The sequence below is a fragment of the Leiobunum rupestre genome, chromosome 6, assembly GCF_980474605.1.
Source record: "Leiobunum rupestre chromosome 6, qqLeiRupe1.1.hap1, whole genome shotgun sequence".
Classification (NCBI taxonomy): Eukaryota; Metazoa; Arthropoda; class Arachnida; order Opiliones; family Sclerosomatidae; genus Leiobunum; species Leiobunum rupestre.
In genome coordinates this window covers 39574240-39599865 of record NC_143389.1, presented here as the reverse complement: position 1 = coordinate 39599865, position 25626 = coordinate 39574240, and the positions used below count along the sequence as shown (strand labels likewise).

The following is a 25626-nucleotide window of genomic DNA, read 5'->3' as shown; positions in this document are numbered from 1 at the left end:
CAACCGCCAACTAAACCTCCCGCGACTTAAAAAGTACAAAGGTGACGGTATAGATGGCGCGTTCTCGGAATGATTCGAAACGAAAGAGTACAAAAGTAACAAAAGAGAGAGATATATATATACATTCTTTCGGTTGTTCTTTCTGGAATTCCAGAATTTACGATACTTTAACTTACTTTTCTCTCACTGGCGCATTTTCCGGCTAAAAGGAAGACGAGGAAATTTTTCCCGCTGATTAGGTGCTCGGACTGAAGATTTTTACCTCCAAAAGTATCGTACAAGAATACCCTCTTTATTACAAAACCCTATTGCTAGTAAAATGGGCATTTTTCCCGGAGAAGAACGGAGCGCGTTTAACTAGCGGAAAATTCCGCCACCAGAAGAATAGACAATGCCCGGATAATATATTTGCGACTTAGTTTTCGTATAAAGTTTTCGAGAGGTCGTCATTTAATTCCCCTTTTAAACTTTATTTTGAACGAAACTTTTCCTAAGAATCGGGTTTCAATTTTCGTATAAAGAGGGGAGTATGAAATAATACTCTTTTGTTTAAAATTAAAATCTCGTTTCTAAAAACCACATCCCGCGAAATTACCGCCCTCTATTAGGAGGGAGTGAATTAAATTGAAAGGTAAGCACCAACTCATCCAAGCGTGAGCGTAACCGTACTTTCGAAGATACTTTTACTAGGGAAACGCGAGAAACCATCGAGTTCTCCAAAACAAAAGGTTTTGTAGGGAATGGCGGAGTGTAAAACGATTTCGCGTTGAAATAATAACAGAGTAGGATTTGGGACAAAAGAATGACGAAGTGGGCGGACAAAGAATCCAAAACAGTCAGAAAAGTGTCGGGTTCATTTGGGGCGTGGGTGGCCCGAAAGATGAAATATTTCGCTTCTTACCGAGCACGTTAACTTTGAGAACGCAATGAGCGGATCCCTCGCTGTTTTGGGCCAAACAAACGTAATCACCGGCGTCCAGCTTGGTGACTCGGCCCAAGTAGAGCACCGGACCGTCGTAATAGACCCCTTTCAAAGACGAAGACGAGCCGGTTCCGATACCACCCGCGGCCACCACGCCGGAACCTCGCAGGGAGGGCAAAGTGCGGTTGGCCCTGGTCCAGCTGTAACGGACGTCGGCCGGATTGGCCTTGGCGGTCAGATTGATCAGCCGGGACTCCCCCTCCACCAAATCAACGGTCACGTCCGTCTCGCCGAACCGAGGAGCGTCTGTTCAACGAGAGAAAAACAAAAAGAAAGTCCATTCTCTCTTTCCTTAACAGAAGTTTCGACGCTTACGTCGGACTCGCAACCGATAAGTGTCTTCGACTTTCTTGTCGAGCTCTTGACTTCGAGCGACGCACTTGAAATCGCCTTGATCGTCGCCGGCTGAAACCGTCAGGTTCAAGATGCTCTGGGCGCGCACCCCGCCGTAAGAACTGTCTGACAAAGATACGTCCACGTTCGCCATTTCTTGCTCGTTTCGAAGCCAACTCATGACGGGCGCCGGGTTACCACTGTCACTCAGACATGAAATTAATACCTGCAACAATTAAAAATTAATTTAGTTTCGACGCGATCAACGAATGTTCATTAACTGACAGAAACAGTAGTGGAATAACCAATAGGCTAAGTAGGCTTAACCCTAGGGTCCCGGAACAAGCCCACGGGACGAAGCACGGGGAACAAGATCAGAAGCATTAGTAAAGTCCCAGATTAGGGGCCCAGAATGAGCCAAGAGACGAGACAGAGGGAACAAGATCAGAGGAACTAGTAACTTTAAAGCCTAGAGGCTCGGAACAAGCCAATTGGTAGGGGGCCCCTAAACGAGCCAGAGGAACTAGTAACTTTAAAGCCTAGAGGCTCGGAACAAGCCAATTGGTAGGGGGCCCCTAATCGAGCCAGAGGAACTAGTAACTTTTAAGCCTATCAGCTCGGAACAAGCCAATTGGTATGGGCCCCCTAGAGGAGGCAGAGGGAACAAGATCAGAGGTACTAGTAACTTTCAAGCCTAGGGGCTCGGAACAAGCCAATTGGTAGGGGCCCACGAGTCGAGACAGAGGGAACAAGATCAGAGTACTAGTAACTTTCAAGCCTAGGGCCTCGGAACAAGCCAATTGTTAGGGGCCCCTAGAACTAGTAATTTTTAAGCCTATTAGCTCGGAACAAGCCAATTGGTATGGGCCCCCTACACTCTTAATAAGGTTGGGTTGTTTTCAAACCAAAATGGGTTAAAATTCAGCCCAAACCTGGGTCCGTATTTACCCAGCTCAAAAATTGGGTTGTTTAGATTCAACCCATTAAATTTTAAAAATTCAACTTGATTTTGGGTTGTTTAGACTCAACCCATTAAAGGTTAAAAATTCAACTTGATTTTGGGTTGAAAACTACCCCGCCTCTGGTTGAAATCTACCCCGCCTTGGGCTGAAAACTACCCCGCCTTGGGCTGAAAACTACCCCCCCTTAGGTTGAAAACTACCCCGCCTTGGGTTGAATTTTAATCGCGTGATTGCAGCTAGGTAGGTAAATTTTTGACCTGAAAATTTTCGTCTACCTATATAAGACCAAATGAATGTCCCTCTTAGAGATGAATCATTTAAAGGATCCATGGAGATATTATAGGAATCCAATTTAAATGGAGGACACACATGGATTACTATTTCTCAAGGTAATCACTGTCTTGAGCTTTCGACCCGCAGGTCTTTGTCACACTAAATTGAACGAAACCAATTTTCTTATATAGGCATATATCGATTCGTAAAAAACCTACAAAGTTATCAATTGTTAAAAATAAAAATACATTTTTTTTTTAACGATTGATAACTTTGTAGATTTTTTACGATACGATATATATATAAGAAAATTGGTTTCGTTCAAGTTAGTCCGCCAAAGACCCGCGGGTCGAAAACTCAAGACAGTTTTTACCTTGATAAATAATAAGCCATGTGTGTCCTCCATTTAACTTTTACTCCTACAATTTCTCCATGAAAGAACATTCATATCTAAGAAGGTCGTTTAATTTTTATTAAACAGGGTGTCTTAATTTGATCGGCCCAGGAATTTTTCTCAAGATCTATGCTTTCTAGAAATTTGAAATATTCACTATGTACGCTCTCGGGGGAGATCGTTATTTTTTTTTGTAAATTTCAGAAATATCATGAAATTTTTCACGACTTTAGAAGTGTTAGGTTTTGAACGCTACGTGGTAGTACCAGCGTGTTTGTTTTTCACGACCAATTATTTCAGTCACGAAACGTCCGATTACCACCAGACCAATTCCATTAAAGGTTTTCGAGTATGCTCTACAACTTGATTATTGAAAATTTTCGTCTACCACGTATAGCGTTTAAAAACTAACATTTCTAACACCGTGAAAAATTTCAGGATTTTTCTGAAATTTACAAATAATAACGATTTCCCCACAGAGAGTACATACTGACAATTTCTATGTCCGTTTCATTGCATTATTTTAATGATTTTTTTTGTATTTTCAACATATTTTTTTAATTATTATAGTAACAAAATATGTACTTTTCAACAAATATGAGAATCGGTAGGAATAAGCTAACCATTGTTAAAAATTTTGAAACCAAATGAGAGTTGAAAAGTTTCTATATGGATTTCAACCCAAATTCTTAACCTAATTTTGGTTTAATAAAACAACCCATAAAAAATTACCCAATTTTTAAAAATTAACTAAGGTTGGTTTGTTATTAACCTAAATTGGGGTTGCAGTGAGACCACTCAAATTTTTTAACTCTTCATTTTTAAGAGTGTAGAGGAGGCAGAGGGAACAAGATCAGAGGTACTAGTAACTTTCAAGCCTAGGGGCTCGGAACAAGCCAATTGATAGGGGGCCCACGAGACGAGGCAGAGGGAACAAGATTATAATCAGTAGTAGCACTCAAACCTAGGGGACCTAAAAAAAGCCCTAGAAATAAAATAGACGTACAATATCATAAGGATACCTACAATTCTACAAATAACGCTGCAAAATCGCGTATCGAGGGAAAAATTCGAGTTAATCAAATCCCAAAAAGTTAGACGAAGCGTTAAAAACAAACGTTGCAAACTTTTCTTCCAAAACAATTTCGAATTGGCCTAACGGTTATAAAAGGATGAAGAGGAAGGAAAAAAGTGGGCGAACGGAAGGACCGAGTCATCGTTCTCATTTCTCATCATTAAAGAGACCAACAGACCGAAAATATTATCCGAAACGATAATCAGGCCTCCATTCCCGACCCTTTCACCTTCTAGCCCGCTTCCATCCGCCCAAACTCGCCATCAGAACTCACTCCAAGTATAAAAAAAACAAAAGATAATGTAAAAATAAGGTGCGAAAGAGTGAGAAAGGAAGGCTTCCGGCGCGGGCGTGTGGCCATTGCCCGTCCGCCGAGAAGACCCTATCGGAGCCAAAGAATCTAGACATTAAATACGGAAAAGGAGACGGAAAAGGAGATCAGTTAAATGAGCCACGAGAGCTCCCGAAAAACCTTCGCTTCACCTGACGCCGAAAGCGAAGGCGGGGATGGGGGTTGAGGCTGCCTTCGCTAGAAGTTCATTTAAATAATAATAACGAATACGTTAAAACTTCAAATAGACTGCCGACTCAAAAAAGTAACGGCAAAAATAAAGAAAAACAGAAATTTGGGAAGCGTATAAAACGGAGCGCATTAAGCGGAATATTTCCGAAATATTTGACAGCGCAGAAACGGGCCAGAATTTACTTTTTTCACCCTCCCCTCTCGCTTCAATTAGTCCATTCGCAATCGTTAGTTTCCCGCCCCCGAAAATGACCAAAAATGAGAGTACGAGACGGGTAAGTGACGATATTAGGCCTAACGATTTTACGCAACTAATAATATACCGTATTTCGGCACTTATCTCTACAGAAATCGGCGTTTTCCCCCCTCTGGGCTGGGTTTATTATTTACGCCTTAATCGCTCGGATTGGTTAAACTTCTACTGAATGCGTCTAAAGCTAAATTGAAGTATTTAAATTCAACCTAATTTCGATTGATGTTAAACGAGAAAAATTTGTTTTATACGCTACCAAAGACTCGTAATATTTCAGCAATTAAAAATCATTTCCACTTTACCTCAGTTATTGAAAATTTATATAATATTAAGTTTAATTGGTGATACAGTTTGGGTATTTTTGAATAAAACTATTGAGAAAAGAAGAGTGAGGAGTAAAAAATTGACTCTAGAGCCGTAGTTTTACGTAATATAGCATATGTAACATAATAACTCATAAGTATTTTCATCAGAGGCATACCTACGATGGATTATGTTAGTTATGGTGTGGCATCTTACCTGCTCTCCCGCTTTGGGGGTCTTTGGGCTGGAAGCGATAGAAACGTTCCTAGGCGCGACTGAAACAGAGAAAAATAGAAACAACATTTAAGCCTATTATAAACACGACAATTACTTATTCAATGAATAAATAAAAAGGACGTGTTAAGCTTACTTAATTATTTCTACAGAAAACGCTTTAAGCAATAATAAATATCTTAAATAATACTATTTATTTCGTGAATAAAAATTTGCTGACCAGAAACCACTAAGGTAAAGGCTATTCGAGGTGATAAATTACAAATTAATTTATAATATATAAGAAATAAATTTGAAAATATAAAATAATGCTAACACAAATTACAAAAGTAATTAATAAATAAAAAATAATTTAAAAATAGAGAAAAAGAAACAAATACAAATTATTCTAAAATAAAACAATATAAAAATATTATAAAAAAAACAATCTACAAAATAAATTAAAAAATGAAACCAGAACTATTAGAATAGGCAAAATTCAAAAAATAAAACAAGACTTTCAAAATATTAAAAACAAAATGTCACGGACATTTAAGTACACACAATATACCCGATGTATTAACTTAAATTTGAACAAAGTTTCGATCATCTTGTACATTAACTTAACAAAACCGAAGAAGAATATTTCGAGTTACCTGGTTTTGGAAATAAGGTAGCGAAACGCGGACACGTTAATTTTAAGTAATTTTTAGACAAACCGAAATTTTCGAGTTACCTGATTTTGGAAATATGGTAGCGAAACGCTAACACGTTAATTAAAATTAATTTCAAAACAAAATGAACTTTTCTAGTTACCTGGTTTTGGAAATAAGGTAGCAAAACGCGAACCGAATTTTCCGAGATACCTGGTTTTGGAAATAAGGTAGCGACCCGCGAACCAATTTTTTTTGGAGTTAGATACCGGCGAGGGCATGATATTTCCAATTAATTGACGTATCATGTGTCGTACCGCGAGAAATAGCGCGAACACTCGCGGCGCCAACGACACCGGCGGCGGATACCATACGTGAAACTAATACGCACAAATTCCCTAGGATTGTGTGTCAAAATGAAACCAGAATATTAAAATATTAAAAATGAAACGAAGGTTTTTTGTCGTGTGCGACGAAAATTCGATAATCGCGTCGTATGAAGAGGTTTTTTGAAATCGCATGCGACTACGAACCAAAATAGGTTGCACCTATTTAAGTGGGTATAAGTGGGAAGAATTCCTTCGAAATATTTATAAATTCATTCTGTGCGGCCAAAATCTATTTTAACGCGTGGACCCGGGTTATTGGCTTTTTTTTCGCAGTGGTTCAGAGGATTGGTTTTATTTATCCGTGGTTAAAATGTCCAAACGCAATCAAAAATCATCGGAAAACTCGAAGCAAGCTTTCAGTATTAAACAAAAGGAACAATTCATTGAGTTTTACGGAAAACGAATTTCTATAGAAAGACCACCATCCAGATTATTTTAACAAAAATAAACGAGAAATTTTCTTTCGATAAATAAATTTAAGGCTACTTCTTGTTTCTTTAAAGAATGTTGTGGGTGTGTGAACGAAAAACGGAACCAAAAATAAATAAAAAATTAAAATAGACACAAATTACAAAATTAATTAAAAAATAAAACCAGACTATAACATTATTAAAAAAAATACAACATAATTTAAAAAAAAAATAAAAAATCAAGATATTAGGACATAAATTGACAATAATGACCTTAAATGCTCAGAAATAAAGAATTTTGAATGAACTAATCACTGAAACGACATTCGGAATATCGAAGAACAATAGATTATTTCGGGGGGGGGGGGGGTTTCGTGGTACAGGGATCAATTTCGGTCGCTGTCTTTGCAAGGTAAGGGAACACTTAATTAAGAGGGCCTGTTCTGGCCATCTCGGCGGGGAAGTATTTTTGTGGTGTAATTTACTTCGCTTCAAATGACAGAAACCAAACCGAACCGCGTAGGGATGAAGGGGCGAAGAACTTCTTCCTCAGGATGGATACCGTCCAATATCCATTCGTTTTATTTTTGAGAATTTTTCAGAGTGTGTCTGTGTCTGTGTGGGGGAGGGGGTGTCAGAGAGAGAGAAAACTTAGTGACAACATCATTACTCAAACAGTTGGTAAATCGGCCTAACACAGACTTAAAGAGACCGAGAAAAGCTACTTAAAGTGAATTTATTGCGCTAGATGGCGGTAGGGCATCGACCAAACCGGTATTATATCTTCCAACTGTGAATAATTACTTCGTGAAGAACGGCTATAAGCCTATTAAGAAGCGAACGGGTTATTTTTATTTGAAGAATGATAAATAGAAGTCTTAGTCGGTATAGGTGATATTTTGGTCAGTAGCTCGGTCAATTGTAGGCGGTCAGGAAGAAGTTTGATAAATACACTTCGGATCCGAGCTCGTTACGAAAGAGAAGAACCAACCGGATACTTACATTTCACTCTCAACTTGATGGTGGCTTTAAGCGGTTCGTTGGCCGCGAGGTTGGACGCCTCGCAGCGAAATTGGACACCATTTTCCTTCCGGTCAGCGAAAATCGTCAATTCGCTGTAGGCTTCGTTCCTATTCTCGGAATACACTCCCGAAACCTTCGACATCAATGACAAAGAAAAAGATGGAACAAAATACGTCAAAAACTAGCTAGATAGGCTTACCACCTACTACATTTTTCTTTCTAGCTTAATCCGGCTCTAGTTGCAACTTCATTTCGTACCGATTACTCTCGCAATGAGATACTTCGCGACGATACGAAATGGAACTGAACGGAGAGAGCTTAAGAAACGCGAACTGTAACAAGAATGTTTTTATTTATACTTCGGAAGACTGACCAAGTTGAGGATGAGCACCTTTCCTCTAAGAAGGAGGCCCATCACCAGCCGCCAAAACTCGGGGGCGCTCAAATTGTTTTGGTTGGCGCCAATGCCTCGATACTAAAAATCGTAATTTTTAACTCCCACTACTGAAATTAGTAAATATACCGAATTTGGCTTTATTTTGTTATTTTTTAATTATGAATTAGTCGAAAAATACCAAGGCAATGTTATATCCGTCGAAATAATTTTGTTTGGCTAGTTCGGTTTTTCTTCAATTGAAATATTTAAACTTTTAGTGCAGTGAAACGCGCGAAAACGAAATTTTTCAATTTATAGTAAAAATATTTACTGAAATTAAACTGTGATGTAGCTCTCATTTTTGATTAATATACAAACATCTTAGATCATATCTTTTGGTAATTGATCAAGTATTCAATTTTGGGTGCTGATCATCCCCTGGCCTGCTAAGAAGTCAAATAATCAAATCAGCCCTGTATTTCATTGTTTCCCTTAAAAAGTGACTGAAGCGCCACTGGTGCCTGTTTTCCTTCCCCCATTTCGGGCCACCACGGATCGTCTCAACAAAAGGTAATTTCTTTTCGTCTGTTCTCGGACTAAAAGTGTACTCTAAAACGTTTTATTCGCTTGTTCCGGGGATGAGAATTACTCCGGCCCATAAACTTTTCGCTGGTTCCGGAGTATTAGGAGGAGGTGTAAAGGAGTAAATCGGATGTTGTCGTCTGCTAGCCAGAGTTAAAAGGCCACAGGCAGCCATTTTGGAAAGAAGTTTTTACTCCACTGCACAGAATCGGAGAAAAATGACGTCATAGCCTTACTCTTCTTACCCTACACCGAAATCCCGGAACAAGCGAAAAGAAACTACCTATAGTCATTCTTCCTATAAGTAGAAATAAAAGCATTCTCGGTAACGCTGTATAACTGACCTCTTCATCGTTGCGGAACCACTTTAAGGTGGCAGCGGGGTTTCCCCTTTGCACCGTGCAGAGAAGGTTGCTCGTTTCTCCCTCCTTGAGCGGGGTACGCACCCCTCGACCAGTAACGACGGGCACACCCGGCGTATCTGCGCAAAAGTAGCAAAATGACGCCCGTTAGAACGATATAAAAAGCGCACGAAGCGAAGGTTTTTAATAAAGTATGATGATAGTTTTATTCAAAAGAATGTATATACTATTCCCTTTCTTCCGAGCGCAGCCCGAAGAACTCACTGACTCCCGAATTCCCTTCAATCGTAATACAGAAACGGCACTTCTTTCAAACCTCTTACCTCTACGGCCTCGTTTTCTTAAACCTCTCTCTCTCATCCGCATTTCTTCGCGACGTCGTGCTGAGAGGAAGAGGAGAGTTCAGATAGACGGCATCGAGAGTGTGGAAAGTGATAGCGATAGAACCCCAAATATTCACAGAATGTAGGTTATGTTTATAGATGACCCTTTTCTATAGTTTCACGCCACTTTTTCAACTTTGAGAAAACCGCGGTGTTTTTTCGTTACAGAAAAATGAATGGAAATGTTTGAAAAAGGAATATTTATCTCTCTTTTATGTTGCTTCGATTTCTTTTATTCGTAGCGCGGTTCAAAAGTAACCTAATCCTATTTCAGGGCAGTACCCCTCCCCCACCGCGCACCGATATATCTAAGTTTACTCGATCTATTTATTATATATTGCTTTTTTTGCGATTCTTTCACTTATTTATTTTTACTATTTTTATGATTTCTTTTTCCGTGTATTTATAGATTTATATCTAGAGTAAACAAGATGGCACAGCCACAATAGTAGCCTCTTCCTAATAGCACTTTTGATTTTATCCTATTGATTAAAAACCGCGGTTCAGCACTGGGATAAGTAGATTGAGAGAGCTAATACCAAAGAATGACGCCACAATTAAATGTTAATCGAGTGCCGTTGAAGAGAATTCGTCGATTCCCGGTGACCTGTACGGAGCTACAGACTATACGGACCTTTACCATCAACATCACTACCACCGCATACATCAGGAGCGAAAATAACAGTATCTTCCTCTATACTAGAGGAAGAGGCTAAAAAGCGAGTGCATAAAATATGAAGGTATTTCTTGCTCTAACGATCGGACCCGCGGAAATGATAACGGAGGCTGTTTTAAATTGTATTCGCCGTAATATATATTATTTAAAAGGCTGTTTTTAATAAATTTTAATGTAATTTAACTCCGCTGCTACCAACTTTGCTAAAGGCTACACTGCTATGTTTCCGGGTTGAAATTTTAACTACGGATGAAACTTGTTTTAATAGACAAGCTAAGCCCTGTCTAGAAAATTTATAATATTTATGATATAATTAAGTCAGTATGGAAATTGAGTATCATTACCTGGGACATATCAAGGCCTCATAAATATCTCGTAAATAGTTTAATTTGGAAATTAATGAGAAATGAGCCTTATGAATAAGTGAAAATAACCCTATGAATTAATGAAAAATGCCCTTATGAGTTAATGAATAATGCCCTTATGAGTTAATAGAAAAAGACTCATGAGTATAAATAAAACATACACCTACTTATAAATGTACCAAAAAACAAGATATATCTTACGCCACAATCTTAAAGAAGTCGCGAATAAAAGTTTGTAAATTTCCTCCACTACGAATAAAAAGAAATAAATCCCGGTAATGGGCCAATTGCGCAGTTCCCATTTCCGCAAATGCAATTTCGCGGTTTTCCATTTGCGCAGTTTTCATTTGCGCAGTATCCCATTTCCGTAGTTTTCCATTAGCGCGTTTTTCATTTGCGCTTTTTCCGTAAGCGCAGTTTTCCACTTGCGCAGATATTTTCCATTTGCGCGGTTTATCATTTGCGCAGGTTTTTCATTTGTGCGGTTTTTCATTTGCGCAGGTTTGTCATTTGCGTGGTTTTCCACTTGCGCAGATTTTCCATTTGCGCAGGTTTTTCTATTCCGCGGCTTCTCACGACCTGAATATTCTAAATTAAGCAATTTTCCTTGAAATAAGATTTTTTCAGGTAGTTTATTTTTAACGTAACCTTGTTTACCATCCAACTGTGCTGCTGGTGTATTTTTAATTACCGGTCGCACTGTCCATACCAATAATTTAAAGTTGTTTGAAGTTGACATATCGGTTGTTGAATTATTTTGTTGGGAATAAATCTTCGGTCGACAAGCAAATCGTAGCTTCTCAGCCTATAGGCTAAAAGAAAATGTAGTATCTGTAACACTGAGGACAGTATATTGGCTGCTATTTAAATTTAGTGCCTTCCACCAAAAATGCACCTTTAATTGCACTGCATGTTTCCTAGGGGTCAGAAAGAATATTTTTTAAAAGTTAGGTTAGCCAGGCGCGTAGGCACCGTTTTCATATAGGTGTTCTACTACAGAGGACGTATATTATCCTACGATAGAAGCCATTTAAAAAGTGGTGCTAAGGTATATTAGCAGCATTTTTATCTGAAATTGAAAATTTTTTTAATTCCTGTTTATTTTAGATTTTAAACATCGGTTTTTATTTTTTATCATTTTTTATTGTATCGTTTTTATTGTGCCGCCTACAATTGTATAAGAGGTATGACCATCATTAAAATCGTCCTCAAAGCTGCAACTGTCAGTAAACAGTTACTACACTATGATCTTAGCCTAAAGGCCGAGAAGCTTCGAGTCGCTGTTGGACTATATGTATTTTCCCAAGAGACTAATTCAACGAATGCTATTTTAACTAAGAAAAATCTAATTTTTTTTGGTATTTACAGCCCAACCGGACATTAAACAAACACTAGCAGCGCAGCTGGATGGTAAAAAAGGTAATGTTAAAATTTACCTGCCAGAAATAACCCTTTTTCTAGGAAAAAGGATTAATAGTGAATATTTAAGTCATAAAAATCCCCGCAAATGGGAAAACCGTTCAAATAACAAATCTGCGCAACAGGAAAATCGCGCAAACGGGAAACTGCGCAAACGGGGAAACTGCGCAAACGGGGAAACTGCGCAAACGAGAAAACCGCGCAAGCGGGAAACTGCGCAATCGGGAAAAAGCGCGCAAATGGTAAATTGCGCAAATGACAAACTGCGCAAATGGGGAGCTGCGCAAATAGCAATTCCGCAAATGGGAAACGCGCAATTGGGAACGTGCGCAAACGAAAACTGCGGAAGTGGGAAGTGCGCAAATGGAAACTGCGCAAATGAAAACTGCGCAAGTAGACCCAAACCTAAATCCCATATGAATTAAAGTAAACAAGTATCTTTTGACTTAAGATAAATAGATCTCATTTACTGCGAATAAAAATAAATTAATCCTTTGCGCATAAAAGTAAACAAGTCCCTTGTGAATTAACGTAAACAAGTCCCTTGTGAATTAACGTAAACAAATCTCCTTTACTGCGATATAATGTAAGCAAATCTCCTTTACTGCGAATAAAAATGCATAAATCCTTTGTGCATAAAAGTAAACAAGTCACTTGTGAATAAAAGTAAACAAGTTCCTTGTGAATTAACGTAAACAAATCTCCTTTACTGCGAATTGACGTAAACAAATCTCCTTTACTGCGAATTAACGTAAACAAATCTCCTTTACTGCGAATTAACGTAAACAAATCTCCTTTACTGCGAATTAACGTAAACAAATCTCCTTTACTGCGAATTAACGTAAACAAATCTCCTTTACTGCGACTAATAATGAAAAAATCCTTTGTGCATAAAAGTAAACAAGTTCCTTGTGAATTAACGTAAACAAATCTCCTTTACTGCGAATTAACGTAAACAAATCTCCTTTACGGCGAATTAACGTAAACAAATCTCCTTTACGGCGAATTAACGTACACAAATCTCCTTTACTGCGAATTAACGTAAACAAATCTCCTTTACGGCGAATTAACGTAAACAAATCTCCTTTACTGCGAATTAACGTAAACAAATCTCCTTTACTGCGACTAAAAATGAATAAATCCTTTGTGCATAAAAGTAAACAAGTTCCTTGTGAATTAACGTAAACAAGTTCCTTGTGAATTAACGTAAACAAATCTCCTTTACTGCGAATTAACGTAAACAAATCTCCTTTACTGCGAATTAACTTAACAAATCTCCTTTACTGCGAATTAACGTAAACAAATCTCCTTTATTGCGACTAAAAATGAAAAAATCCTTTGTGCATAAAAGTAAACAAGTTCCTTGTGAATTAACGTAAACAAGTTCCTTGTGAATTAACGTAAACAAATCTCCTTTACTGCGAATTAACGTAAACAAATCTCCTTTACTGCGAATTAACGTAAACAAATCTCCTTTACTGCGAATTAACTTAACAAATCTCCTTTACTGCGAATTAACGTAAACAAATCTCCTTTATTGCGACTAAAAATGAAAAAATCCTTTGTGCATAAAAGTAAACAAGTTCCTTGTGAATTAACGTAAACAAATCTCCTTTACTGCGACTAAAAATGAATAAATCCTTTGTGCATAAAAGTAAACAAGTTCCTTGTGAATTAACGTAAACAAGTTCCTTGTGAATTAACGTAAACAAATCTCCTTTACTACGAATTAACGTAAACAAATCTCCTTTACTGCGAATTAACGTAAACAAATCTCCTTTACGGCGAATTAACGTAAACAAATCTCCTTTACTGCGACTAAAAATGAAAAAATCCTTTGTGCATAAAAGTAAACAAGTTCCTTGTGAATTAACGTAAACAAATCTCCTTTACTGCGACTAAAAATGAATAAATCCTTTGTGCATAAAAGTAAACAAGTTCCTTGTGAATTAACGTTAACAAATCTCCTTTACTGCGAATTAACGTAAACAAATCTCCTTTACTGCGAATTAACGTAAACAAATCTCCTTTACTGCGAATTAACGTAAACAAATCTCCTTTACTGCGAATTAACGTAAATAAATCTCCTTTACTGCGACTAAAAATGAAAAAATCCTTTGTGCATAAAAGTAAACAAGTTCCTTGTGAATTAACGTAAACAAATCTCCTTTACGGTGAATTAACGCAAACAAATCTCCTTTACTGCAAATTAACGTAAATAAATCTAGTAGAAGGAAAGTGAGGTCGACACTCCGATCCCGGGATCGGGATCGTCGGGATCGTCGGGATCCGGGATTTAAGGGGTGAAATGGGGGTAAAATCGTCGAAAAGTCAATGTATTTAGGGTATTTCTCGCGACGATTTGTTTTCCCGTATATCAGCATATTGTGTCCATGCCAACTTGTTCATTTATCTACGCTTATCTCGAAAGATACTTGAACGTATATCTTATCAAGTTTTATCGTACGGAATAAGTTGAAATGATGTAAAAATTGATAACCTAGGCGACGCGTGCGCAGATTACCCCGGGGGACGCGGTTAATTTGAATTGAAGTGTTTTGACGTCATGGAATATTCGTTGTTAAAGTAGAATGGAAATATTTTTAAACTTCATTTTAATATCATTGTAGTATGCTTGACACTTGAACCAATCTCACGAGTATTTCTTAAAAGAATATCTCGATCGCGAAGTAGAAATTATGTAAGTTGTATGATTAATAACCTAGGTAGGAAGATAGCGCGCGCGTGCGTGGATTACCTGGGAGGCGTGGATTACCTGGGAGGCGCGGATTGCCCGGGCGCGCGGTTAATTTGAATTTAAAACATGGATTCCCTCTCCGAAATAATTCATGTACCCAAAATTGGACCGCGAGTTTTTTTCTTTTTGGGGAATCTCTATGGGAGTTTAACATTACAATAAAGCTAATAGGTCCAGTTTGGGGTACTTTTGGTCCGAAATGGGGTACATAGGGCCGAAAATGGTGACTTTGGTCGTTTTAAGGGTACTTTTGTTCTATTTTGGTCCATTTTTGGGTACATCAGAAAAGCAGTTGGAAAAACGAAGAGCCTTATTTTTTTCCCACCCATCTCCAAACTCCAAAAATTTATTGCTTTAATTTATTTATCGCTTCCGTAGGTATAAAATAAGATAAAAACCACTTACCTATATTTTAATTACGGTAAATTAAAAATACTTAATTAGTGTACTAAGTTACGTTTAAAAGAACCTTTTGTAACAATTCCAATATGTAAATATAGGTATAAGGATTGAAAAAATACTTAAAGTGGTTTTACTGATAAACTCTAAAGGAATTTAACTTTAAAGGGTATCTTAGATTATTGTTTTTAATTTTATTCAAGTTGAAAACGTATTAAGAGTCCTTCAAAGTACTATAAAAGGATTTTATTTACGAACTTAATTCATATTTTCTTCAAACTTTCAATTCGCTTTTATTACTATTTAAATACGGTAAAATATAATTCTTATACACAAATATAGTCAGAAAGATACTATAAAACACTAAAATTAAAATTAAATTAAATTTGTGTGGATAAGATTTGTAAATATCATTTTGAAACTAATAACTTTCACGCTTTATTTAAGTCAAGCCAATAAAAACAATTATATATATTTTAAATACGGTAAAATATAAATACATTTCCGATATGTAAATAGGTAGAATAACACTATGAAAAGTTCCTTTTTCTTCTTTTAATACGACAACACACAACTCTGATACGCAAATATATAAAGAAAATAAAAAAAAAATTTACTCTACGTTCGATACGTTAAAATACATTTCCGATACACAAATATAGATAAAGAAATACTATAAAATGTAAAAAGGTAGAAAAATACTACACATTAACCATTATGAATTTAAGCTTACAACATCCTTCACGTATAGAGCATAACATATATGTTCAGAGTTAACTTGTTTCCTCGTTATCTTTATCGCATGTGTTTTAAATAGCGTATGGAATAAGTTAAGAATGTACTGAAATGGTGTATGTTTAATCCTCGTAGAATAAAGAGTAAAACATATGTTCAGAGTCGGCTTGATTACTAAAGCGAATAACACAGAGACGTTTCCGGTGTAGTCACGTAGGAAGAAAAATACTACAACACTCTCTATACTCTACATTCAACACGTTAAAATATACTTCCGAAATGCCAATATAGGTAGTAAAATACTACAAAATCTCTATACTTTACCTTCAATACGTTAAATTACATTCCAATATGTAAATATAGGAGGAAAAATACTACAAAAGCCTCTTTTCTTGGCGTTCAATATGTTAAAATAGATTTCTGAAATGCAAATGTAGGTAGTAAATACTACAAAATCTCTATACTCTACCTTCAATACGTTAAATTACATTCCAATATGTAAATATAGGTAGTAAATACTACAAAAGCCTCTTTTCTTGGCGTTCAATATGTTAAAATAGATTTCTGAAATGCAAATATAGGTAGTAAATACTACAAAAGCCTCTTTTCTTGGCGTTCAATATGTTAAAATAGATTTCTGAAATGCAAATATAGGTAGTAATTACTACAATTTAAAAAACGTTGGTAAAAAGAATATCATTTTAACTTATTTAATTGTGTTTTTTACCCAACCAAGCATTTATTTGAATAAAAGTGGTATTTATTTAAATAACCAATAGTTAAATAAAAATTGTTAAATGTTTAAATAATCGAAAGTGAACAAGCCTATTTTTTAAATAAAACAAACAGACTTTAGAGTTGATAAGATTTGTAAATATCATTTGAAACTAATAATTTTCACGCTTTATTTAAGTCAAGCAATTACATTTTTAAAAATGAAAGATGTTAAACAATATAAAAATTTGTAAATATTATAAATATTTTTAGGTAATAAAGAAATTAAGAAATGTTTTAATTAAAATATCTTTCATTTTCTACTACATTTTTAAAAATGAAAGAAGTTTAACAATATAATTATTCTAATATAATTTCAAAATCAGGTATTATTTAAAGTACAAATGCATAATTTAGTGAAGCAAGTCTTATTTAAATACTTTTATTTAATTAATTTGTGTATCTGAAATGTATTTATTGAAAAATAAGTGGGTTTTACTATTTATCACGGTTTTTATATATATATATATATATATATATATATATTGGAATTGTTACAAAAGGTTCTTTTAAACGTAACTTAGTACATTAATTTATTTTGGAAGTTCAAAACGTATTAAGAGCCCTTCAGAGTACTATAAAAGGATTTCATTTACAAACTAAATTAATATTTTCTTCAAACTTTCAATTCGTTATAATTCGAATTTAAATGAAAACATCATGGATTATAGGTGCGTAATCTACTATTAGACCGAACGGATTAAAAAATACTTAAAGTAAGTGGTTTTACTGATAAACTAAAGGGATTTAACTTTAAAGGGTATCTTAGATTATTGTTTTTAATATTATTCAAATTCAAAACGTATAAAGAGTCCTTCATAGTAATTTAAAAGAATTTTATTTACGAACTAAATCCATATTTTAGAAGTTAGTTTGTATGAAATACTTACTAATACCTGAAAAATGCACTTTAGAGTTGATAAGATTTGTAAATATCATTTGAAACTAATAATTTTCACGCTTTATTTAAGTCAAGCAATTACATTTTTAAAAATGAAAGAAGTTAAACAATATAAAAATTTGTAAATATTGTAAATATTTTTAGGTAATAAAGAAATTAAGAAATGTTTTAATTAAAATATCTTTCATTTTCTACTACATTTTTAAAAATGAAAGAAGTTTAACAATATAATTATTCTAATATAATTTCAAAATCAGGTATTATTTAAAGTACAAATGCATAATTTAGTGAAGCAATTCTTATTTAAATACTTTTATTTAATTAATTTGTGTATCTGAAATGTATTTATTGAAAAATAAGTGGGTTTTACTATTTATCACGGTTTTTTATATATATATATATATTGGAATTGTTACAAAAGGTTCTTTTAAACGTAACTTAGTACATTAATTTATTTTGGAAGTTCAAAACGTATTAAGAGCCCTTCAGAGTACTATAAAAGGATTTCATTTACAAACTAAATTAATATTTTCTTCAAACTTTCAATTCGTTATAATTCGAATTTAAATGAAAACATCATGGATTATAGGTGCGTAATCTACTATTAGACCGAACGGATAAAAAAATACTTAAAGTAAGTGGTTTTACTGATAAACTCTAAAGGAATTTTGGAATTTTCTAGAATAGCAAAGTAAAACTAAAACGTAAACCAAGTTTAAAACGAAACTAATAACTGGGAGAAAGGTTGAAGTAAGTGTTTTTTTGATTTTTCGTTTTTTAATTTTTGAGTTCCCTATATTATTATAAACTAAATTAAATATAATTTATGAAAATTTGTGATAAAAGATCTGCTCCTTCGTGTTTTACATATATTTAAAAACTCGAGATTTTAATGAATTGTTTTCAAAGCATGAAAAATATAGCAGATCCTTTGATTTTAATTGTAGTTAGTAGTTACTTAAAAAAAAAGTTGCTAGCTGACTTGGAGCTGGTGTAGTTAAATTTTAAAAATGTGTATTTTAAATTTTGTTTGTAAAAGTTTTTTTGAAAAAGTTTAGTATTATAGTTTAAATTTATTAAATAAAATAAAATAAAATATAAATTATACATTTGGTTTAGTATTTTACTATTGCAAGTAAAATTAATAGTAATTTCAATTACTTTTTTAGTTTTTTTTTTGACAAATATGCAAACTATTTAGTTATTTCAAAAACAAATACGTCGAATTATTTGGTATTCGAAATACTATTGGTTAGTTTTTATATCTTTAATTTTATTTTTCAGAACAATTTCTCTTTGTCTAGCTTCTTCTAACTTTAATTTAGATGGCCTTAAAGCCAAGTATTTAACAAATTTTGTAACCAAGTAGATGGAGCTTTAAACAATTTTTCTGTCATGTAGTCAAGGAAATGTTCAAATATACGTGTATTTGGTCATTTTGATGGTCAAATAGCCCAGTATGGAACTGCGAGATGATAGTCAGACATTGAGACGTGGGTGGCGCCCGTGCCCCAGCGTCCGCGCCCTCGCCCTGATGGTGCCCCGAGCCTCCGTCGACGTCTGAAATGTGAAATGGGGCACCGACGGGGCTGGCGCGGACGCTGGGGCACGGGCGCCACCCGCGTCTCAATGTCTGACTATCATCTCGCAGTTCCATACTGGGCTATTTGACCATCAAAATGACCAAATACACGTATATTTGAACATTTCCTTGACTACATGACAGAAAAATTGTTTAAAGCTCCATCTACTTGGTTACAAAATTTGTTAAATACTTGGCTTTAAGGCCATCTAAATTAAAGTTAGAAGAAGCTAGACAAAGAGAAATTGTTCTGAAAAATAAAATTAAAGATATAAAAACTAACCAATAGTATTTCGAATACCAAATAATTCGACGTATTTGTTTTTGAAATAACTAAATAGTTTGCATATTTGTCAAAAAAAAAACTAAAAAAGTAATTGAAATTACTATTAATTTTACTTGCAATAGTAAAATACTAAACCAAATGTATAATTTATATTTTATTTTATTTTATTTAATAAATTTAAACTATAATACTAAACTTTTTCAAAAAAACTTTTACAAACAAAATTTAAAATACACATTTTTAAAATTTAACTACACCAGCTCCAAGTCAGCTAGCGACTTTTTTTTTAAAGTAACTACTAACTACAATTAAAATCAAAGGATCTGCTATATTTTTCATGCTTTGAAAACAATTCATTAAAATCTCGAGTTTTTAAATATATGTAAAACACGAAGGAGCAGATCTTTTATCACAAATTTTCATAAATTATATTTAATTTAGTTTATAATAATATAGGGAACTCAAAAATTAAAAAACGAAAAATCAAAAAAATTACTTACTTCAACCTTTCTCCCAGTTATTAGTTTCGTTTTAAACTTGGTTTACGTTTTAGTTTTACTTTGCTATTCTAGAAAATTCCAAAATTCCTTTAGAGTTTATCAGTAAAACCACTTACTTTAAGTATTTTTTTATCCGTTCGGTCTAATAGTAGATTACGCACCTATAATCCATGATGTTTTCATTTAAATTCGAATTATAACGAATTGAAAGTTTGAAGAAAATATTAATTTAGTTTGTAAATGAAATTCTTTTATAGTACTCTGAAGGGCTCTTAATACGTTTTGAACTTCCAAAATAAATTAATGTACTAAGTTACGTTTAAAAGAACCTTTTGTAACAATTCCAATATATATATATATATATAAAACCGTGATAAATAGTAAAACCCACTTATTTTTCAATAAATACATTTCAGATACACAAATTAATTAAATAAAAGTATTTAAATAAGAATTGCTTCACTAAATTATGCATTTGTACTTTAAATAATACCTGATTTTGAAATTATATTAGAATAATTATATTGTTAAACTTCTTTCATTTTTAAAAATGTAGTAGAAAATGAAAGATATTTTAATTAAAACATTTCTTAATTTCTTTATTACCTAAAAATATTTACAATATTTACAAATTTTTATATTGTTTAACTTCTTTCATTTTTAAAAATGTAATTGCTTGACTTAAATAAAGCGTGAAAATTATTAGTTTCAAATGATATTTACAAATCTTATCAACTCTAAAGTGCATTTTTCAGGTATTAGTAAGTATTTCATACAAACTAACTTCTAAAATATGGATTTAGTTCGTAAATAAAATTCTTTTAAATTACTATGAAGGACTCTTTATACGTTTTGAATTTGAATAATATTAAAAACAATAATCTAAGATACCCTTTAAAGTTAAATCCCTTTAGTTTATCAGTAAAACCACTTACTTTAAGTATTTTTTAATCCGTTCGGTCTAATAGTAGATTACGCACCTATAATCCATGATGTTTTCATTTAAATTCGAATTATAACGAATTGAAAGTATGAAGAAAATATTAATTTAGTTTGTAAATGAAATCCTTTTATAGTACTCTGAAGGGCTCTTAATACGTTTTGAACTTCCAAAATAAATTAATGTACTAAGTTACGTTTAAAAGAACCTTTTGTAACAATTCCAATATATATATATATATATATATATATATATATATATAAAAACCGTGATAAATAGTAAAACCCACTTATTTTTCAATAAATACATTTCAGATACACAAATTAATTAAATAAAAGTATTTAAATAAGACTTGCTTCACTAAATTATGCATTTGTACTTTAAATAATACCTGATTTTGAAATTATATTAGAATAATTATATTGTTAAACTTCTTTCATTTTTAAAAATGTAGTAGAAAATGAAAGATATTTTAATTAAAACATTTCTTAATTTCTTTATTACCTAAAAATATTTATAATATTTACAAATTTTTATATTGTTTAACATCTTTCATTTTTAAAAATGTAATTGCTTGACTTAAATAAAGCGTGAAAATTATTAGTTTCAAATGATATTTACAAATCTTATCAACTCTAAAGTCTGTTTGTTTTATTTAAAAAATAGGCTTGTTCACTTTCGATTATTTAAACATTTAACAATTTTTATTTAACTATTGGTTATTTAAATAAATACCACTTTTATTCAAATAAATGCTTGGTTGGGTAAAAAACACAATTAAATAAGTTAAAATGATATTCTTTTTACCAACGTTTTTTAAATTGTAGTAATTACTACCTATATTTGCATTTCAGAAATCTATTTTAACATATTGAACGCCAAGAAAAGAGGCTTTTGTAGTATTTACTACCTATATTTGCATTTCAGAAATCTATTTTAACATATTGAACGCCAAGAAAAGAGGCTTTTGTAGTATTTACTACCTATATTTACATATTGGAATGTAATTTAACGTATTGAAGGTAGAGTATAGAGATTTTGTAGTATTTACTACCTACATTTGCATTTCAGAAATCTATTTTAACATATTGAACGCCAAGAAAAGAGGCTTTTGTAGTATTTTTCCTCCTATATTTACATATTGGAATGTAATTTAACGTATTGAAGGTAAAGTATAGAGATTTTGTAGTATTTTACTACCTATATTGGCATTTCGGAAGTATATTTTAACGTGTTGAATGTAGAGTATAGAGAGTGTTGTAGTATTTTTCTTCCTACGTGACTACACCGGAAACGTCTCTGTGTTATTCGCTTTAGTAATCAAGCCGACTCTGAACATATGTTTTACTCTTTATTCTACGAGGATTAAACATACACCATTTCAGTACATTCTTAACTTATTCCATACGCTATTTAAAACACATGCGATAAAGATAACGAGGAAACAAGTTAACTCTGAACATATATGTTATGCTCTATACGTGAAGGATGTTGTAAGCTTAAATTCATAATGGTTAATGTGTAGTATTTTTCTACCTTTTTACATTTTATAGTATTTCTTTATCTATATTTGTGTATCGGAAATGTATTTTAACGTATCGAACGTAGAGTAAATTTTTTTTTTATTTTCTTTATATATTTGCGTATCAGAGTTGTGTGTTGTCGTATTAAAAGAAGAAAAAGGAACTTTTCATAGTGTTATTCTACCTATTTACATATCGGAAATGTATTTATATTTTACCGTATTTAAAATATAGGTAATTGTTTTTATTGGCTTGACTTAAATAAAGCGTGAAAGTTATTAGTTTCAAAATGATATTTACAAATCTTATCCACACAAATTTAATTTAATTTTAATTTTAGTGTTTTATAGTATCTTTCTGACTATATTTGTGTATAAGAATTATATTTTACCGTATTTAAATAGTAATAAAAGCGAATTGAAAGTTTGAAGAAAATATGAATTAAGTTCGTAAATAAAATCCTTTTATAGTACTTTGAAGGACTCTTAATACGTTTTCAACTTGAATAAAATTAAAAACAATAATCTAAGATACCCTTTAAAGTTAAATTCCTTTAGAGTTTATCAGTAAAACCACTTTAAGTATTTTTTCAATCCTTATACCTATATTTACATATTGGAATTGTTACAAAAGGTTCTTTTAAACGTAACTTAGTACACTAATTAAGTATTTTTAATTTACCGTAATTAAAATATAGGTAAGTGGTTTTTATCTTATTTTATACCTACGGAAGCGATAAATAAATTAAAGCAATAAATTTTTGGAGTTTGGAGATGGGTGGGAAAAAAATAAGGCTCTTCGTTTTTCCAACTGCTTTTCTGATGTACCCAAAAATGGACCAAAATAGAACAAAAGTACCCTTAAAACGACCAAAGTCACCATTTTCGGCCCTATGTACCCCATTTCGGACCAAAAGTACCCCAAACTGGACCTATTAGCTTTATTGTAATGTTAAACTCCCATAGAGATTCCCCTAAAAGAAAAAAACTCGCGGTCCAATTTTGGGTACATGAATTATTTCGGAGAGGGAATCCATGTTTTAAATTCAAATTAACCGCGCGCCCGGGCAATCCGCGCCTCCCAGGTAATCCACGCCTCCCAGGTAATCCACGCACGCGCGCGCTATCTTCCTACCTAGGTTATTAATCATACAACTTACATAATTTCTACTTCGCGATCGAGATATTCTTTTAAGAAATACTCGTGAGATTGGTTCAAGTGTCAAGCATACTACAATGATATTAAAATGAAGTTTAAAAATATTTCCATTCTACTTTAACAACGAATATTCCATGACGTCAAAACACTTCAATTCAAATTAACCGCGTCCCCCGGGGTAATCTGCGCACGCGTCGCCTAGGTTATCAATTTTTACATCATTTCAACTTATTCCGTACGATAAAACTTGATAAGATATACGTTCAAGTATCTTTCGAGATAAGCGTAGATAAATGAACAAGTTGGCATGGACACAATATGCTGATATACGGGAAAACAAATCGTCGCGAGAAATACCCTAAATACATTGACTTTTCGACGATTTTACCCCCATTTCACCCCTTAAATCCCGGATCCCGACGATCCCGACGATCCCGATCCCGGGATCGGAGTGTCGACCTCACTTTCCTTCTACTAAATCTCCTTTACTGCAAATTAACGTAAACAAATCTCCTTTACTGCGAATTAACGTAAACAAATCTCCTTTACTGCGAATTAACGTAAACAAATCTCCTTTACTGCGAATTAACGTAAACAAATCTCCTTTACTGGGAATTAACGTAAACAAATCTCCTTTACGGCGAATTAACGCAAACAAATCTCCTTTACTGCAAATTAACGTAAACAAATCTCCTTTACTGTTAATTAACGTAAACAAATCTCCTTTACGGTGAATTAACGTAAACAAATCTCTTTTACGGCGAATTAACGTAAACAAATCTCCTTTACTGCGAATAAAAATGTATAATTCCGTGTGCATAAAAGTAAACAAGTCTCTCGTAGATTACCCCAGGAATAAATATAAACATAACTCATTTTTATAAATGTAAACAAAACATTGACGTAATTTAAATAAAACACACGTGTACAGATAAAATGAAATGAAACTTACAATAGACTCGAATTTCGTGAGTACTCATGACTGTAAAATGCATCGGCAGGGTTTCGGCTCTGCAGGTGAAGATACTGATTCCTGAATCCTAAAAAGGGGTGAAAAGGGGAGGAAAGTAGGTCAATAACCTCCCAAAATCACGTTAAAATAGGCGGAGGACAAACTCCTCGGAAATAAATGTATAGGAACTATTTGACAAAGTATAAGTAAATCATTATAATTGATAATTATCGAAACAACAAGTTACGACTCTTCCATATCAATATACACAAGTTCGCCGCTTCCAAATTTCTCGTCGGAAGTCCCGCGGGAACATGGTCGCGTTAGAGACCCGCTCTTGCGGAGGGGGGCAGAAGCAAATTTCGTCGCGATGTAAATAAGAAGCCCAAAGGAATATACCACGCCTGGAACCTAATTAACGTCTCCGAGACTGTTATTTTAACAGGTAATTGCGAATTCCGGACAGGATATAGGGCCAAGTTTCCAAATCTATCCCCAGTCTCTCTCGTTTCAGCTACACAGGATTACCAAATAGTACAAATTTACCCGGGCTTCATTTCAAAGGGACTCCAAGTTGTAGTTTACTAAAATAAAAAATTATTCACTATGTTTTGGAAATGTACCAAAACAAATTTTGTTGAAATTATAATGTTTTTCGTCTTTAAGGGAATATTAACAATTTGATATATTGAAACGTAAATTAATTCATAATGAAGCCTGCTACATTCCACAGTTTGAGTCTGCTCAATTTTCACTATTCTTCTCATATTTTAACCTAGGAGCAACAAACACAGTACTCCACACAAAGAGAACGCAGCTAGCCTTTAAACACGCTAACGCAGTGTTGTGTACAAATTTCATTGGTCGAGCTACACGTTCTACGGAAAGGGGGAAGATAATTTCCGAATTTTCCCCTTCCGACTGCAACATGCGCTAAAGCGTCTAACCAATGAAAACTGTACGCGAGAAAATGCACGACTTTTGACGGGTTGCGTTCTCCTTGTGTGGGGTGCTGTGTTTGTTGCTCAGAGTTTTAACAAACTTGAATAATATGGAATAGTTCTAATATTTTAATATTCGATTCAAAATAGGATTACCTCCATTAAGAACATCAACTTACGATAAAGCCGATAAGTTATACGGACTAATCTTTGTATTTAAGAAGTTAA

At 33.7% G+C, this 25626-nt stretch overlaps 1 protein-coding gene across 1 annotated transcript in view; it reads right to left on the bottom strand.

Moving 5' to 3' along the window:
• The window catches only part of LOC149940894 (nephrin-like), a 207764-nt gene that overhangs the window by 27430 nt on the left and 154708 nt on the right, over nt 1-25626 (bottom strand). Inside the window, exons 9-14 of the mRNA XM_090179386.1 lie at nt 24458-24545; nt 9089-9225; nt 7766-7919; nt 5315-5373; nt 1298-1541; nt 902-1228 (exon numbers count right to left, since the gene is read on the bottom strand). Of these exons, the coding sequence (XP_090035512.1) occupies nt 902-1228; nt 1298-1541; nt 5315-5373; nt 7766-7919; nt 9089-9225; nt 24458-24545 (1009 nt within the window). The remainder of the gene's footprint in view (nt 1-901; nt 1229-1297; nt 1542-5314; nt 5374-7765; nt 7920-9088; nt 9226-24457; nt 24546-25626) is intronic.